Raw genomic sequence first — 19,943 nt, forward strand, 5'->3', positions numbered from 1 at the left:
AATCATTAAAAATACTCTACACCATAAAGTATTCTAAGGGAAAAAAAAAACGCTTTTATCACTGTTCCCCGTACTTTTTAGTGTTTTATTGTTTTGTGAGAAGTAAATACTACCTGGCACTCAAGGTAAATTAGTTCTCTTCTCAGGTTCGTGAAGTGACAAGAAAAATTATCCACGCATCTAATGAGGCTGTTACTGAAGACAAACTGTATTCTGATATGATTATGGTATGGGGACAGTACATAGACCATGACATTGCATTCACGCCCCAGAGCACAAGTAGAACCACCTTCCTAAATGGGATGGAGTGCCAGATGACATGTGAAAAACAAAATCCATGTTTTCCAATAAAGGTAAGATTCCAAATTAATTACTGCAAGAGAAATTCCGGGCTCTAAACAGGTAAGTAAAATAAAACACATTACTGATACACATACATAATTATAAAGCAATTTGATCGATCATCTGGAAATAATAGAACAGACAGTGATAGAAAAATTGAAACCCAAAGCAACTATTAAATAAACAGGTAGATATTTAACTTGTTTTGCAGAGATAACAAACTATAGCTAAGGTACTTAGTACAAATATCAAATTTTTCTGCCTCTTAGGTTTATGTTGCAGAGAAACCTTACTAGTCTCCCCAATGTCATTGTTCTTATGCTTCAAGGTTTTGAGTTCCATTGGGGAAAATAAGGAATTAGTCATAAATAATTCTGTTTTTAAATTTCCAGCCAGCTAAAGTGAAAGGATCTTAACTTTACTCTGTGAAAGCAAAGATATTTCCAGCAGCTAATGCAAACTTTTGAAGAGCTATCTTTTCAACATATGTATAACATAATCTTCAGGGAATTGCTGAAACTTCCATACATCACCTCTTCGCTTTGAGTAGATGGAAAATATGAATTCAAAGCTTGTTAGAGGGTTAGAAGAAACATAAATTTGTATAAATATAGGATCTTGTATTCTTGTCTCATTAATTTAAAAGCATAGTCATTCTTTTACTCAAAAAATTATGTCGTATAGTCAAACCACATTTTTGTTTCTCAAAGAACAGCCTTTCCATCTCGTGCTACAGGAGAGCCCCATGCCCATCACAGCCCTTGGTCTGATGCCCCCATCTCTATCCAGGGCAACCTAAATTAACTTTCCTTACTAACCGGCCTCTCTGTGCACTAAAGGCAATGTAGGGAATAAGTGCCATGGGAATAGAAAACTCTTTTCCCCTAAACAACCCGTAATTGATAATTATGCCACAGTCTCCTTTTGCTATAAGTGCCTCATTCCACTTTCATTAAACAGAAAGGAAAATATTCAACTAACTGTAATGGGAACCAAATCATGTCCTGTGTTGAAAGACGGTTCATCTTCCATTTAGTGAGAGAATTTAAACCACAGGGAACGCCAAGTGAAATTAATGACTGCCTGCAATTTTAGCACAGGCTGGTAAATCTAGTCTCTCTCACCCAGGAGATACACTTCTGAAAGTTTGCTAGCATAGCTTGAGAGTGTTCAGCAAGAGCACAGACTTCTTAAAGAATCACATTCTCAGGACACTGAGTGACTAGCTAACGTGGTTTAGCCACAGCAGCCCTAATTGCAATGAGTCTTCCATAGTTCTGACAAAAATCTCTGGTTTCTATGTCTCAAATTTCCAGCTGGGGCAGGAAACCGTTTATGCTGTTAAGTAATAGCCTTAGAAACATTCCTATTCCCAAAGTCCTATTAGGAGAGGCTAGGGCAGAAGTCCAGTCCCTGACCAGCAGTGCTTCACATGATGTGATGAAAGAGATGGAGTGCATCTCCATCATATGACACAATGTGGCCAGGTATTGACTCCCATTTTTAAAAAGTTGGTCTGCTGTAGATATAAAACTGCAAAAGTCTTTGAAAGCTTATGTTTTGTGCTTATGACATATTCTTTGAAACAACACAATTAGTACTGATATTTAAGTGCAAAACCTCCACATTTTTTCATTACTAAATAGATTTTTACATTAAGAGACTCATACTGTTCCTCATAACTTCGATCAAATGAACCTCTAATCACTGAATTTTGACTAGTTCAAGCCTAGAAATCCCATTTGCTTAAAAAAAGAGGCAATTTAAGGGATCTTCAAATAAAGACTCCAAGGCTAACATTGTTCATGTGGTAGCATCATTATGGTGCAGCGAGAAAGAAGCTGCAGAGGTCATCATGGCGTAGACCCGCAGTGCGTCCTCCAGTGCTCTAAACAAGGGACATTTTTCAGACGTCTGTCTCGGAGCTGTGAGGAGAATGTTTCAAGGATGCTCTTGAAGGCAAGTTTTGTGTACACGTATTAAATCTAGCACTGACTGTAGCCTAGGAGCTGCTCCTGCTCAGCAGTGAAACCTAGCAGGGGAAGGGGGTCAAGGCATACCCGTGGTTACCTTTGGGAGTTAGTGCCTGGTAGAATGGCCAAGACAGGGAGACATACAAAGAAATTCAGACATCATCCTATAAGTATTAAACAAGTTTCTCGACTTATGGATTCATTACATGACCACAGTCTCATGAATTTCTCAGCTCCATTTTGTTGTTACTCTGTTACTCACAGCTTAGAGGGACAGGCATGAAGATGGTTGTTCTATTGCTTTTATTATGTCTATTTTGTGACTTCTTTTGTCAAAAGCAAAGAATAGACACTGTATTAAAAAAAAAAAAAAGGAGAAATAAAAGATTGTAGTTATTAATGTGACCAGAGGAACTATTTTTTGAACAACACTGAAATAAAATACTGTTACCCCCTAGAACTGATCTTCTTCCTGAAGTCTTAATTAAAACTAATCCTCACCTGTTAAGTATTTGGAAAACTGCCACAGTTAGTTTTATATATTCATTTTGTATACGAAGAAGCTGCTGCTGGTGTCCAAAGACAGTGCAATCAAAGCATATTGTCCAACAAGGTAAACATAGAGGCTGCAGTTTGTGCTCTTGCCATGTTCCTAGAACAGTGGCACCCACGGGAGAATCCACCCACGGAAAAGGAGAACCGTGCTTACAGCTGCACGCCCTCTCTGGGGGTTTCAGCAGGGAGAGGCAGCTCCTGACTGTGCAGGTTAGGGGAGCTGTCTGGAAAATGTTCTGAGTCAGTGCAATTCAATGAAGGATTGAAAGCTGCGGTAGTGCATTAATATTAATAACAAGTGTAGGTAAATGATTCATAGGTTAGCAGGAACCATTATGATTTTCTATTCTGGACGTTTTCATAATAAAGGCTATAGAATTTTACCCAGTGATTCTCACATCGAGCCTGTAGCTTCTTAGCTTCTGGTAGAGCCTGAACATCCTTTTTCTGTATCTCTTCAGAATCCCACAATGTGGGGGAAAAAAAAAAAAAAAGAAGAAAAAATCACTAGCTTCAGTTTATACTTCTTTCACAGCAGCCTGACACATGGAATGGAGTTGCGGAGATAACTTGTCATTCCTCAGATGGTTGTTTCAGGTTAGAGCTGAGACATAATGAGGCATTAGAAAGACTTTCATAGGAATGCTACTGACTTTATTCAGTATTAATTACATTGCTGACAATAAGTTAGACACGGCACATACACACAGTAAGATAAAATCCTGGAAAGCTTTCAGACAGTTCAGATACAAAAAAGCAAAAAAGAAAGACAGTCACAGAAAAGTGAGGTGATCTGCAAAAGGGGACATGTAACATGACAGGTAACTGTCTCAGCTACAGATGGATCAGTCGGTACGCGCTCAACATTCAGCAAAGTGAGTCTCTGTCTTTTTCTTCTGTGTTTCAGAGGTAGCAGCTCACTGTCAGATGGGGTCATTGACTCTCCTCCAAGTCTCATGTCCACAAATAAACATTCATGCTTTCCTTATTGGCAAACTTTCATAGATCATAAGCCAGAGGTTTTTCAAGTGTACAGCAAAAATCCTTTTACAAGGTCATTTCCCACAGAACAAGTTCACAGTGAGGAAGATTTTTATTTACTTGAAATAACAGTTTAGACATTGTGGTACTCTGAAACAATTAGTGCCTTTTGTTTTCCTACACATCAAAGAATTTCACCATAAACAGGTTTGACCGTGCATATATAATAACAGTATAAATCAACGTGCACCTACACTAGGAAAGCTATTGTGGCCAGAGAGGGTTTTGGTGTGAGCTTTTTTCCTCTAGAATTATGCAAGGCAAAGAAAAAAAAATCATATGAATGTTATTCATTAGTTTTGGAAAAAATGTTATTCTGTACCCATTTCAGCAGTAAAGAGTCTTTTTTTTTTTCCTCAGGTTATTTTTGATATCATTTGAATAACAACAGAAGGAACCTCTCATTTACACGTTCAGCTGCTGCCTGCACACTACTTATCCCATGAAAAGGGAAAGGACTGCATTATGCAGCTCTGCCAGTCCCTTAATGTTCATTACTGCTGTTTTTCTCCACTGGGGCACAGAAGGGTTTGAATTGAAATTGCAGAGGCAGTTAACTAAAGATTATTCAGTATGAACTTCATTCGCTGTTGATATGTTTTGTTGTGAGCCTTGCTGTTTAACAACTTAAAGGCGTCCAATACATTTTTTTTTTCCCAGTGATATGATACCTGAATTCTTCCAGGTTTTCTTGATAACTAGAAGCAGGAGGCACTCAAACACATACGATGCTATGCCTGTCAAGTTCAGGTATTTGTAGCATGAGGTGAGCTTTCTGCTTACATTACCAGCTGAAGGGGGAAAAAAGCCACACTAATAGCAAGGTACTTAATAATAGAAACAAATACTAAATAGAAAACACAAGGCAAATAAATTACTGCAATTCAGCAATCAGTGAAAGGAAAAAAAGGAAAATAAATTCCATACTTCCTTCAAAAATAGCATACCTTGATTTGCTAAAACCTAGGCAGTGAAGAAATATTGGTAGAATTTCTTTATTAAACAAAACTTGAAAAACAGATGAAACTCTTTCTTCAATGCTTTATTGGTGTCAATCCCTATAGACATGATCTCTCAATAGTAAGAAAATTTTACTTGCTATTGCAAATGAGATAACAATATTATTATATGAAGCTCTTGAATTCCATTCCAAAGTTGCCTTGCTACTTTTACCCTCAATTTAATGACTATTCTGTCTTCACAGACTGATCTCTATATCTTCATCAGAAGAACGAAGAAGAAATTACATCATTTAGTGTAAAATCTGCAGTATACACTGTCTTCTGCCAAAGAGTTTTGAAAAATGAAAAGCAGCAGAGAGAATACAAATAAGAAGGGTTAGCTCAGGTGTCTGTAAAAAACATTTATTTTCTCTTAGCAAAATTTTTGAATATTATATTTTTTCTGGAATATTTCAGCAGCTTCAATAATTGTTATCTGTGCCTACTTCATGTTTATTAATTGATAAGAAAACACTAGATTTATGTTCCCTGAAACTCATGCTCCATGGTTGTTACAGTGTTACAGCAGTTTTAATTGAAGTTTATCCTTTTAAAACTCTTGGAACTGACAGGCTGTTGTTGGTGCACAATGCAGTGCTGTTAGAATTTGGGAATAATGTGCTTTTCAGAAAAAGAGAGTTCATAAAGCCAAATCTGCATTAGGCAATATAGAGAGATTTTAGTAATTATGAAACATGGAAGTTTCTGGTTTAGCTATCATCAGCTGTTTTTTGAAATAGAGTTGATGGTCTGAGCCTTCCTCTTGGATATCCTACAATGCAAATAAAACCTTTCTCCCTCTTCCTTTTTCTCCTCCTCCAAAATCTCTTCTGCCCTCCCCACATCTGTTGTTATTCACCTATAATTTTCGGTGCTCTCCTGTGACAAAACTTCAGGCTGTCTGATTTGGGCTGTATTCTCTCCTAATACTCTTACCTATATCCCAAGCTTTCATTTGATAATTCCCACGTCTCTCCCCAGTCCTTTACCTGTATTTGGAATAGCTGTCCGAGCGACAGGCTGGTTCACACTATATCCATGCTGGCTAGCACACAAATGCTGGGTCACCATCTGACCTCGCTTCTTGACTGCGTGTGGGTCAAACTGATAAAAGACTTTCATTTGGCAAAGGCTATGTGCAGCCTTTGCTTTTTATAAAGATAGTCAGAATTTAATACTTGTAAGACACCTGTCGCTGTAAAATAACATGAGAGAAGGATTGTGAGGGACTGGCAGAAAGCAGAGTGAATAATTACATATTCCTTTTTCAGTTAGGAAAATGGATTAGAATTAAGTATTGAAACAAAGCTTTTACAGCGTGCTGCTGCAGACATTGAAACTCTTCATTGCGTTTTTATTTATACATGTAAACCTGCTGCTTCACTTGGTGTTCAGTAGAAAATAATTTGACCAGGTGTTCACATCTTCACTGCGATACATTTTATGATGAATTATCATTGTGAAGCCAGGCTAATTTAGATGTAGATTTATGCAAAAGGGGTTACATCAGTGACTTGCTCTTATGACAGAGTAAAGGTTGTAGGTTTGATTTCTGCCTTTGCTTAAAAAGCGTTGAATCATCTCTTTGCTTAAATCTGAAGGAAAACAATATCTACAGGTTTAGAATGTGTCACTCCAGAAGACGAGATCTGAACAACTGAAAACTGAGACAGAGGATGGAAATATTTACATAAGCTTTAATTCAACATCCACAGCTGTTTTCTTCACATCAGAAAATACTCTTTTTTTTTTTTTTTTTTTTTTTTAATGCAGGTAACTACCAGTGACACCTTATCTACAGGTATGGATTGCCTGCCCTTCTACCGCTCATCTCCTGCGTGTGGCACTGGTGATCACGGTATTCTCTTTGGAAATCTATCACTACTAAATCCAAGACAACAGATCAATGGTTTAACTTCTTTCCTTGATGCTTCTACTGTCTATGGCAGTACACCTGCCGTTGAAAATAAACTGAGGAATTTAACAAGCAAAGAAGGCCTTCTTAAAATAAACCTTAAATATTATGATAACCATCGGGAATACCTGCCTTTTACAGACCGGATCCCATCACCTTGTGCACAAGACTTGAATGCCAGTGAAGGTGAGAGGATTGAATGCTTTATGGCCGGGGACAGCCGATCCAGCGAGGTCACATCTCTGGCAGCTATGCACACACTGTGGCTGAGAGAGCACAACCGCCTGGCCAGAGCCCTCAGAACCATCAACGGCCACTGGAGCCCTGAGACACTCTACCAAGAAGCACGAAAAATTGTCGGTGCTCTGCATCAGGTTGGCTGCTTATTTGCTTACCTACACTTCGCAGTGAATATCTTAGAAGAGAATTGGTCACAAAACTTCAAATATGTTTCTTTGAGTGGCTTTTGAGATCATCTTAACTTTTCTTTGCCACCTATTTCTTCTCCTCAAATTTGGCATGTTTAAAGTTTGTTCTGTTTTCCACTTTCCTGAATGCAATGTCCTGGTCCTTAGTTTGTCCAGACCTCTCAGTGCTCAGATTTTCATGGCAGTTTCTACTCTGCTACATGTTTCTGTGGACTTTCTCTGGTGTCTATCTTGTCTATTGAAGAGGCCTTTTTAGATGGATTTTTTGGTAGTCTTTTTGGTAAAGGAAACAATTAAAAAGTAATGTCTATGTATTTACATAGTGTTCAAAATGCTTACTTTCTCATAGGTATTATGTAAATTAATAACTTCCCTGTGTAAATTTCTCAATGAATGTGAAGTTCTCAATGAAGCACTAAAGGATAAACTTCAAGGGCGACTCTTGATAGGAGATAGCAGGAGAAATGAATATGGGAAAATACAGAAGAAAAGAGTCCATGAGAATGTGTAGCTTGGACCTGAAAATAGGAAAATCTATTTCTGCTCAGCATTTTCCTTTTTCTTTCTTTTTTCTTTTTTTTTCTTTCAGTTGTTTTTTTTTATTCAGTGTTTTTTTTTTTTTCAGGGTTTTTTTTGTTTGTTTGTTTGTTTGGTTTATTTGGGGTTTTTTTCCCCCCTCCTGAAATAGCTATATAAGCTTTAACTAATTTTTTTCCTCACAGTTCTGGTATTCATTGTGGACACACACACCCATGGCAGGCCACACCAACCAGCACACACACTTTTGCTGTCACTCACATGAATGCGAATGGCATTGTTGGCCTGACCTGTGTTCTCTGTGGCTGCTCAAGACTGAAGCCCATTAGTGAAGTATGCACACACAGGCAACATGGAGCTCTCCTGGACAGCCCTGCACAGTGACTGGCCCCAGAGCTGATCTGGCTACTGATGCCTGGATCCACCAGCCCGTGAGGCTGAGTCCCACTCACTCTCTTTGCAGGTCCTCAAGTTTCTTGTGTTGCTCATCATCTCTGATTTGACTGGAATCTCACTCAGGATCACACATGCACATTCAGAATAGAGATTACACCCACAAAGAAGGTAGTTGGAAATCAGATTTCAGAATATAGCTTGAACTGCAGAGATCAAACACAGGGCTCGGTCAGACAAGCACACTCATCAGCTGACTCTTCACACTCAGACAACCTCTTTTATTCCTTTTTCCCCTCTATTTTCCCATGCTTGTTTCTCCCCAGTCCACCTTGGCCCCTCCCTTTCCAGCACCTTTAGTCCTTTCCCTGAGTGTTTCACACATTCCCATAATCCTCTTAAAACATCACAAATGAAGTTCTTACACAGTCCCCTCAAGTCATCTCCTCCCTACACCCCACAGCAACTTCTACCCCTGCAGGCAACTGCCTCTTTGTCTTGCGTGACATCCAGGGGACATTTTCTTTCGTTGGCTCATCCTGGTAGATTTCACACCCAGGCTCAGGATCTGGCCACTCTCTCAGGTGGTGGCTTTGGGAAATGGATAATCCCCTTTTTGATGGTTTAGATACTCAGGTTGTTCTGCCTGATGTTGCCCCTCCAAGCCTCATGCAGGCCTTTGTGTTTGTGGAGATTCACCTTTAATCAGACAACCTAAACCACAGCAATTCTGCCTGTCCATTATAATTCGTAATACTGGATGAGCACCATCAGCACTAGAATAAACTGAAGGCTAGAGGACTTTCTTCTGCTTTCTGTTTCTCACAAACAGGTTTTTCTAATACCAATAGAATACTTTTTTGAAGATAAATCAGGGAAGGAGAGAGGAAAATTTCACTATTCTGATAGAGAATTTCTCCTTTTTTCCGCCACAATTTTTAGTCAGCAGAATATGCAGAGTATTTCCTTTAAGAAATCACCTGCATTCTCTGACATGTTACCTGGAATTAAAGCCAGATAACTTCAGAAAAGTAACATACTTTATTTAATTGTACTTAGTTAGTCCTTTGAAAAGTTTGCCTTTTTTTATACATTTTGTTTACATTAACGTTTAGCTCCTCTGCTGTAGATGTGCTGTTTACACTAAAATAACGACATTGACAAGTCAGAATGGTTGTTAATACTTATTAGAAGAAAAATGCAAATCCAAAAGTAGACCTCTGTGTGTTCATATACTTCTGATTTATGTCCACTAACATTATGGCCTGAAAGAAAACACTTTGTGCAAGGCGATACGCTACATGGATCTGGGCTACTCATTATCTCTGCCAGTACCACAGACTAAGGAGATTTGCCTATGGCTCATTAGAAATGTGTTTGAGTTATATCTAGCTGTTTTAGAGACATTCATTCAAGAGAGATAATTGGAGTATCTCTATTAATGTGGTATGCTAACCAGCACACTAATGACAGCTCTAGTTGAAGTTACCTTGAGATTTCCACTCTAAAATTTTGTCTCAGTTACTACATATTTCTAAAATTCTCTCTTTTTGGAATGAATACTTTCAAGCATAATTTTTGCCTGTGGGTGTGTAATTATAGAGAATTGTACAAAAAGCCTTCCCTTCTTTCTAGTATAAGGAGAATGAAAAAAAATACATCCCTAGACCATGCTTTTACTCTTGCATGCTTTTTTGGTACCATAAATATCTCTAGTGACAAGCGTTTAATAATAGAAACTTGACAAAGCTAACATGTACAACAATTGCCTGTTGATATCCTGGACAAAATATGTTTTTAGTTGCATTGTAGACGTGTTTCGCTGGTAAGTAGTAGTTTATATAAGCCACAACAGTGGTTAATTCTGCTCTTATGTTTTACGGGAGTGACACATGCTTAACTCTAAAGTATTACCACTGCAGTATACAGTGTTAAAAATACATACCATGATTTACCTGGTATTTTGTGCAAAAAGACATTTTTTCACTGTCATTTACTAACTGAAATCAATCATCTGGTTGTTTTGCTTATTCCTATTTTGAAGTGAGAAAACAGTATAAGAAAAATGAAGAAAGAAAGTAGTTTAAATTTTTTTTCCTTTAGACGAGAAGTGTAGACAAAACAGGAAAAAATGCTCAATTGTGCAACTCCTACAGTCTTGACATTGCTATTTCATACATATGTGGTTTGCAGGATGAAATTACATGCACAGGTGCTGTTCCTTCCAGAGATTGTTTCTCCTGACGTGCCATTCGGATTATGAACGTCGGATGAGCAACCTGATCTCGTGGAAAGTGTCCCTGCCCATGGAAGGGGGGTTGGAACTAGGTGATCTTTAAGGTCCCTTCCAACCCAAACCATTCTTATGATTCTATGATGGGGCACTAGTCAGAGTGAAGCAGGAGTTTTGCAGATCAATCTGGATCAAATTCTCTTTGATTTATTACAGTATCAGAAAACCATCTCTGACTTAATGGTGTTACTGTCAGTTGATCTCTATTGTAGCTGACAACTGCCTTTAGTTTTCAGTGTGTATATAGGTGTTTTTTTCACTTCCTTCTACATCTGCTCGTGTTCTCTGAGCATCTTGCATCCCTACTTCTCTGCCATGATCCAAGGTGTGGGTTGGAAGAGGATGTCTTCTGAGGCTGATGTACTTTAACTTCATTACAATTATTGCATTCAACATGACTAACTTGGATGAAACTTGATTGTGAAATTAGATGACTATATAACTCCTCTCACAGCTTAAACTCTATGAAATTATAAAGGATAAATAGATAATAGATATCATAAAAGAGTATGTGTTGCACACGGTCATGCTCATGTTTATAAAAAGTATAATTCAGACTATTTACAGAACTATAATAATGTGTTTATTTTCTGTTAAAAATTGAAGTCATACAATCACTCCTTACATAAAAGTTTAGGACCTCAACATCATCTGTAAATCCTTTAATATTTACAGTGAGAACTTCAAACCAACTGTGCATAGCACTTTAATGAATTAAATATCATTGCTATGTTTGACTGGTCTCTGTTAATTTCTGCAATCTTTCCCAAGTGCAGGAGCTTCATTTAATTGGCTATTCACTATCTCAGTGAGATACTATTCTTTTGCAAGTACCTCTGGCCAATGACAAAAACAAGTTGCACTTTTGACCTTAATTATTCTTATGATAGTTTACATATTTTTATATTGTCTCTTCCAGTCTTTTTTTTTTTTCCTTTTCCATCTATTGTGCCCCATTCACACCTATTTTGGAAAATTTTGGAGGGGTTTTGGCAAACCCCAAAGGAAAGTCTGCTGAAACTTATGAGAAGTAATATGAATTTCTACATCTCTTGCATCTAATTTGAAATAGCTTTTAACAGGAACAAAAAATTCTCAAAAATAATCTGAAATTATGTAACTTGTTTCCAAATATCTAATGTATGACTGACTTCTGCTGGAGGTGACCCAGCCTGGTGGCAAACCCAGCCAGGATGTTTACTGAGTTCATAAGGACTCTTGGGAACACCTATTGCAATTCTGCCTTCTGAATGAGAAGGATGCTACCTTTCACGCTAACAGCCTGTTTAACTTGGAGTATTATTGTGTTTGCAGGTCGGGGTTCATTTACTTTTCTATAAACAGTGCACATGTGATTCATGATATGATGTAAAATCTGTACAAAGCCTTTTCTGACAGTCTTGTAATCACTCACATTCCATTTCTGTCTGGATACTTAGCAAATGATTGCTTGAATTTCCAAGATATCAGAATTGATTTTCTCAGATATGACTAAACGAATAATATTTAAATACTCTTTACTGCTTTGTTACTATCTGGTCATATAGACTACTAAAGTCATTTAAATATTCTGCATACGGGCTTCTGTTTAAAACAGTGACTCTCATCATTTTTCACTGTTTTATACCATTGAAACAATTCCTGCTGTGAGACATTATTGACATTAATATGTAGAAATATTGACATTATTGATTAAAATTAATTTCTTCATGAAGCTTCTGTAGACCTTGGAGTTGATGCTATGAGGTGCTGAATGTGTCCTAAGAGGAGCCTGGATTGCAACTAATCTCATAAATGTAACAAGGAATTGAGAACACCCAGTACTATGCAGGTTCAGACTCATTATATCCGCATAAATCTCTTACGCTGCTGGAAACACCTGAAAGTTAACTTATAATTCTTAAATAGACTCAAAGTAAGTAATAAATGGTAGAGTAGTTCATTGTAATTGTTTGCAGTTTCTTATCCATATAGTCTCTCTGGCTCTGATTTTATTGACGTGTTTTTGGACAAGTGTGTTCCTATTTTTTCCACAGAAGAATCCCATTTGTTGAAGGAACACTGTATTAAAAGAAAGAAATATGCTTCTTTTGCCAAATATGAAAGGAAATAAACCTTTCAGAACAGGGAGTGCATGCAAAAGAGTTTTAAGAAAAATAATTTTGATGTTTGTTAGTCGTTTACGCCTTCTTTAAGACTTACATGTGTATTAGTTATGAGAACTCGTAGCTAGCCTCTCCTTGACTTCATGCTGACAAATTAAGGCAAGATAACTTCAGAGATCACACAAATACTCGATGCCACTTTAGATGTGGTTCTCTGTCAGACTCCAGATTGTTTTCTGGCAGTATCATCTTCTGCTCTGTTAGTAACATCTTCTTAGTCTGTATTGTCTAAAACTCACCTCTACTAAGTGGAGACTTACTTAGACGTTGGAAGTTTGCATCAAATAGATGGCTCTCCTAGCTCAAGGCAGGCATAATACCGCCTTTTACACTTCACCTTTTAATTTCCATGTCTTGAAACTGCAACCCATCTTCCTCCACTAAGGAAAGAAGAAATTAAGATCTTGTCTCTGGAGCAAATGAAAAATCTAAATTGCCCTTTCCTTCAAGGAATCTGGCCTTTATGAGCAACTTACCTTGGGATTTCATTTACAATGAGCCAAAAAATTACAGTCGTATCAGGATGTTTGTGTCCATGGCTAACGTAGTCTTATTTAAAGTATTTGATTGCAAAAACTAACTCTAAATCTAAAATTAGAAAGAACTGTCGTCTTGCAAAATCTTTGTAAATATGGAAAGGTTAACCTCTCAAATGATAATATCAGTATTAATTACAGAAATTATTTTATTTTCTTTAAATTATTTTATTTTCTGTATTAAAGGAACTGTAAAAGGAATTCTAACCTATTATCTTTTAAATATTTTGTTCACTGCATGACCTAACCTGCAAACATAAAGAGGTTGCTACCTCTGCCTTCTGAGAAAAGTGAACAAATTCTGGAGAGGTTTATTTGTCTCTGTGCCATGTCTAAAATAAAGACACCATTTTTTCATAAGGTTATTTTACGCTTGCTGACGACACCAAGCTGTGTGGTGTGAATGACATGCTGGAGGGAAGGGATGCCATGCAGAGGGACCGTGACAGGCTGGAGAAGTGTGCCTCTGCCAGCCTTATGAAGTTCAACAAGGCCAAGTGCAAGGTCCTGCACGTGGGTCAGGGCAATCCCAAGCAGAAGTACAGGCTGGGCGGAGAATGGATTGAGAGCAGCCCTGAGGAAAAGGACTTGGGATTGCTGGTCGATGAGAAGCTCAACATGAGACAGCAATGTGCACTTGCAGACAGAAAGCCAACCATATCCTGGGCTGCACCCGAAGAAGCGTCGCCAGCAGGTCGAGGGAGGTTGTTCTGCCCCTCTACTCTGCTCTCAGGAGACTCTACCTGGAGTAGTGCATTCAGCTCTGGGGCTTTCAACAGAAGGACATGGAGCTGTTGGACTGAGTCCAGAGGAGGACCACGAAGATGATTGAGGACTGGAGCACCTCTCCTCCGAAGACAGGCTGAGAGAGTTGGGGTTGTTCAGCCTGGAGAAGAGAAGACTCCAGGGAGATCTTCTAGCAGCCTTCCACTACTTAAAGGGGGCCTATGAGAAAGATGGAGAGGGACTTTTTGCAAGGGCATGTAGTGATAGGACAAGGGGCAATGGCTTTAAACTGAAAGAGAGTAGATTTGGATTAGATCTAAGGAAGAAATTTTTCACTTTGAGGGTGGTGAGGCACTGGAACAGGTTGCCCAGAGAAGCTGTAGATGCCCCATCCCTGGAAGTGTTCAAGGCCAGGTTGGATGCAGCTTTGAGAAACCTGGTGTAGTGGAGGGTGTCCCTGCCCATGGCAGCGGGGGTGGAACTAAGTGATCTTTAATGTTCCTTCCAACCCAAACCATTCTATGATTTTATGATTTGATGCCAACTAGCTTTTCAATATGCATTATATCAAGCTCAAAGCACATTTGTCTGTATATTTTATTGCGCACTATATTGAATCTATAAGGTATTTTATTGAGTTCATTATGCTCCATATTCATCCTATTATGCGTTATTGAGTTCAGCATAATCTTTAACCTATAATGCACTTACATTTTGTTTGGTACATTAGATTATTTTCCCCTTCTTTTTTTTTTTTGTCATGATTACTTCTATGCTTTTTTCATGCAACTATAATACTATTACATTATAAAAGCATTTGACAGAAGGTGTTTATCAGCATTTTCATTTTTGAACTGTGGTTTTTTAGGAGTCTGTATATTGGCTTCAGTTTAGCATAAAATGTCTACGAAGCGATTCTGGACACCACTATTTTAAAGCCTGGTCATTTCAAATATCTAGGATTTGTGTGTGTCACAAGTATGTGCCTGAAAATAGGATCTGTTCATATCAACAACCATTCTTGAAAAATTTTATAGTAATTCATTCTTTCATTGCCATTTTTATGGACATTATAATTTACACCATCACAATCAAGGTTTTATATCTCTTCACACCTCCTGTAAACTGGGTTACCCCCTTGGATTGTAAGTGAGCATCACTGGTAATGTCTGCCTAGGAGGATTTGGTCTAGCATTTACAGTAGGAGGTAACAGGGGGCTGACTGTTGCATTGTACTGAGATGTGCCACTGATTCTCTCCGGTCATTTATCTCCTTACTGCAAAAATAAGACCACTGTTGTTTACCAGCTAATACTGCTCTTAGTCATGCCAAATGCTTGGACATAGATGAGTGAAGAAAAAGGCATTTAACACCCGGGGATCATTACTATTCATCTACAAAAATGCTGAATGATAATTCTTTCTTTCTCTTTTCTTTCAGATTATTACTTTAAGAGATTACATCCCCAAAATCATTGGTCCAGATGCTTTTAATCTGTATATTGGCCTTTATACAGGTTATGATCCCACAATGAATCCTACAGTTTCTAATGTATTTTCAACGGCTGCTTTTCGCTTTGGTCATGCAACAATCCAACCAATAGTAAGGCGATTGAATGCACAGTATTTAGATGATCCAGAACTCCCAAATCTTCATTTGCATGAAGTTTTCTTTAGTCCTTGGAGGCTCATTAAAGAAGGTATGATTTTATTTAAACTGTTTGGTGTTTTCCAGAACATTGTAACTTTTTTCAAAGTTACTTATCTTGAACTAGATATAGGAACATTTATTTAATTGCATCAGTGATTAAAGTTGTTGAACAGGTTCCAGAGCACTAACATGAATTGGAATGATTATTCTGAGTTAAAATAGTTGCCTGAATCAGCCAGATTAAACCAGTCTGGTAGAATGACAATAGACTGATGATTGATGATGAAGATATTTAATATTATTTTTATGGATGAATATATTATCAGGTTGCAAATTTCCTTACACCTGAAGAAGATAATGGAGTCTTTTCATAGCACTATTAATTCTATTTGAACCTGAAGGAGATTTCTGCATGTGTTTGAATGTAAAAACCTACGTGGCCAATGTTTAAAAGAAATAGAAGCATACATGCATTCACATTTGTTAAGAAAGTTACAATGGTTTACATATATGTTTTAACATTAAATTATTTTTGTGTTTAAAGGAGGCTTGGATCCTTTACTAAGGGGTCTTCTAGCACATTCAGCAAAACTGCAGGTGCAAGATCAACTGCTGAATGAGGAGTTAACAGAAAAACTGTTTGTGTTGTCCAATAATGGTTCACTTGATTTAGCATCATTAAATTTACAACGTGGCCGTGATCATGGACTCCCAGGTCTACTGATTTTTCTTGAATTTTCTTCCAACTGGTAACTGAATTATAACTGCTTAGATTTGGGATGCAATCCTAAGTTTTTAAATAATAAAAGTAATTAGAATCAGAAAAGTAACTTAAGTCTCTTTTTTAAAAAAGTAAGTTGCTAATATTTTTAACTTTGATGGAAATAAAATATTCCACAGCATTTGAATTTAAAATAAACTGTTAAGCCTGGAACCTAGAAGGACAGTACTAGTGAGTGGATCTGGGTGTGCTCAGTGTAGGTACCTGAGGCTTGTTCTTGCTGGAACCAACTCCAGAGTGCTTGCCATCTACTTGCCATCGACAGGCTGCCCCCAGCCTGTGGGACAGATCAACTTAAAGACAACCTCGTTGGCTTTATCTACCATAGAAAGTGTTAAGATGTCTCCAGGAGTGGTGTAGATGGCTCAGTTAGGTGTACGCCCCATTTTAAGAAATATTAAGTATTTGTGCCTGTTTTTTCACTAGATTTCTTACTCCAGTCTGTTCAGACTAAGACTGAACTAACAGTCAAGGAACATTAGCCCATCAGACCATGGGTGTACCAGCTTAGAGGAAGTCTGCTGAAACTTAGTTCAATTTGATTGATTGAATCATCTGTTAAAAAATACAACAGGTTCCCAGTTCTGTGTAAAAACTTCATACAAGCATACTACACCTCCTGAGAGCAGAGGAAGCAATCTTCAGCATGTCAGACAGGGTCTCTTTATTTTTAGTTTCTAAAACTGGGCCCTGACACCCTGCTTGAGGAGATCACTTTCATCTGCATGACTAAGGAGAAAGCGTGGCTGCCCTTCTATGCTCTGAGCCCAATGTCCCACCCATGGAGGCAGGACTGACTGATTGTCAAACAGTATTATGTCACTGGGTGACAACCCTCTCCGTTTCTCCTGTGCAGCTCTGCATCTAGGAACACACAGATCATTGGCCCTGGACAGTAGAAATGAAGTCTAATTCTGGCTTGGAGTTTAAAGCTCTCAGCTACTCAGGGGTAGAAATAGAGGTTTAATCTCCCAGACTACAAATTAAAGTTTTGTTGGGAGGTGATGGAGTTTAATTCCAATTATGTAGAAGAATGTTAAGGAAATCTATTTTCCAGGGAGTTGGATATGTGCCCTAGAACACTCTCCTTAGTAAAAAGTGCTTTAGTTACTAACTTTATTCAGGTTACTTCTTGCCTGCTCTTCATCTAACTCCTATATTCCTAGCCTGGAAATCTCAAGATGCAGTACACATTCCTGTTATATATTGTCATGTTTTTATTGCTTAAGTATGGGAGAATTGTTTTAAATTTTTATTTTCCTTCATGAAAATGATGTAGTATTTGCATATTCTGTAGTTTCAGATCCTGCCATCATTTTCCTGATCAATTTAACCCATATTAATAGACCTATTTTTAGACGTAACTGTCTATGACTATGATTAAGGTTGTCAGAATTCAATTTATTAATTTCATATATCATGCTTAACAATCAAGTCTAATCTTCCTTTTAACATAACATTTACAGGTTATAATGACTGGCGAGAATTCTGTGGCTTACCAAAACTGGAAACTCACACTGACCTGAATACAGTAATAACTAATCACAATGTCACTGAAAAAATCATGGAATTGTACCATAATCCTAGCAATATTGATGTTTGGCTTGGTGGTCTGGTAGAAGACTTTCTTCCAGGTGCTAGAACTGGTCCTCTGTTTGCGTGTATAATTGGAAAGCAAATGAAAGCTCTAAGGGATGGTGACCGGTGAGTTTATTCATGCCATTGAATGATTTGTGTAAAAAAGCAGATGCAATGGGAATTTTACAGATATGTGAGGATAATTCCCAGAGCATAAGACAATATGGCACTTAAATATGCTTTAAACAAATTATTCCTTGTCACTTCCATGTTTTTAGCTTAGTTCTTCAATATTGTTGGGTCGGCTTTTGCTTATTCTTCTTTGCTCTGTATATAGTCTTAATTCCAGATGACAGGGAGATTGTTTCTATGGTACTGAGATGTCCAACTTTGTAGTCCGGGTGGAAATGCAAGGTGCCACTACCAGGTAATTGTGGCAGAGGCAGCTAGCTTCTGTGTACATGGATATAGTACTGTGTACGCTTTAGCTGTCCAGCCCTGCACTGGGCTCAGGAACTGGAAGAACCTGAACATTTTCCATGGCAACCACTGCAAAATGAGAAGGGATAGGCAAAGGGCTGTAATTCAGGCTTTCTAGAGGGAAGAGTAAAAACACCGTGTACCTGGTGTTATGTGAACTGGGACTGCAGAGTGCCCCCAGAATTGTGTCACTGGACAGAGTATAGGATGCCCCTTCACCCAATCCAGCACAACCACTACCAGGATCTTGTTCTAATACAACCCTCCACACCAGGAAGGCAGGAGAAATGCAGCTTCAGGTCACAAAAGGGTGCAAAATGCAGTTTATATTTTGCTACTGCTCCTGAAGCAATTATAAAACCAAACTTTTTTTTAATTTCTGTTGTATACTTCGGCAGTAATTTTGAATCTCTTGAGAAGACTAATTTTAAATTGCTCACACCATGCTAGCAGTGGTGTTTTAAGTACATCTGGTCCTTATGCTCACCTTTAAGCTCCTCACATAAGTCACTGTTGTGGAAAGAAACCATTATGTAAATAAGCATCCCAGGCAGAATTTAAATCTGAACTTTTGAAAATGTTAATTAATTAGCTCACAGGAAAAAATGATGTTAATCATAAAGGTGGTATCTTATTAGCATAAAGTGTATAGACAACAAATATTCCACTCAACTGTGTTAAAAACATGATTGAAAGTCCTCTGAATCATACAGACATACTTGACCCTATCTGGGGAAGGATAATCTATCAAGGTCCTTCCAGTCTTGTTTCCATTATTCAGTGCCTTACGATACTACTTATTATTCAGTGTCTTATGATACTACTAGCATTAATTAAACTTAAGCATAATTTAATATATTAACTCTAAATTGAGAAAAAGAGAGTTCTAATAATGAAAGAATTTCTCAAGTTTCTGTGACAAAGTTTGTGTCTGCTAACTTAAATGTGAAATGGTATTCTGTCACTAATGCTAAAGGAACTAAGAGGAGTTAGAAGTATGTAACAACATGTTATAGTTGTCACATAGTAAGTATAAGAATGGAAAAGTCTAACATTCATTGCAGTGCCTTGACAGGTACAGTATTTGGTATTATCTGTATCTGCACCAGTAACACTATGTGCTTACTAGATACCTTAATTGACATGTCAGTAAGTAGGGATTTCAAAACATCTCTTCTAATGTACTTGTTTAAATTCAGAAATCAGGACTAAGTGGAATTTTTGAATGACTGAACTCCATTCTGATAGCCTTAAAATCTTTTGTCAGTAATCTGACGAAACAGGAAGGGATTACTTTCTCCAGTGTAGTAAATTCAGGCACTGTCTTAACCTCAGCCAAATCAACTGGAACAAATTGCTTCTGTTCCATCAGCCTTGACTTTCTTTTTCTGTCTCTTCCTATTCTGATTCTTTTTGTGATCTCAGGATTTGCAATGGTTGGGTAAAAATTCTGAAGCTGACGTTGTCATTCTTTGCATAGAAGGGCTTGCATTTATTTTTTTTACTCTAAAATTCACCTGTAAAATTCTGATCACCTGATACAGATCG

The 19,943-nt window shown here is 37.8% G+C and overlaps 1 protein-coding gene across 1 annotated transcript in view; it reads left to right on the top strand.

Moving 5' to 3' along the window:
* Window positions 1-19,943, top strand: part of TPO (thyroid peroxidase) — a 58,770-nt gene that overhangs the window by 32,632 nt on the left and 6,195 nt on the right. Inside the window, exons 8-12 of the mRNA XM_086625428.1 lie at window positions 147-353; window positions 6,686-7,201; window positions 15,347-15,605; window positions 16,101-16,271; window positions 17,804-18,041. Coding sequence (XP_086481554.1) covers window positions 147-353; window positions 6,686-7,201; window positions 15,347-15,605; window positions 16,101-16,271; window positions 17,804-18,041 — 1,391 coding nt within the window. The remainder of the gene's footprint in view (window positions 1-146; window positions 354-6,685; window positions 7,202-15,346; window positions 15,606-16,100; window positions 16,272-17,803; window positions 18,042-19,943) is intronic.

This window comes from Tauraco erythrolophus, chromosome 2 (assembly GCF_009769465.1).
Source record: "Tauraco erythrolophus isolate bTauEry1 chromosome 2, bTauEry1.pri, whole genome shotgun sequence".
NCBI lineage: Eukaryota > Metazoa > Chordata > Aves > Musophagiformes > Musophagidae > Tauraco > Tauraco erythrolophus.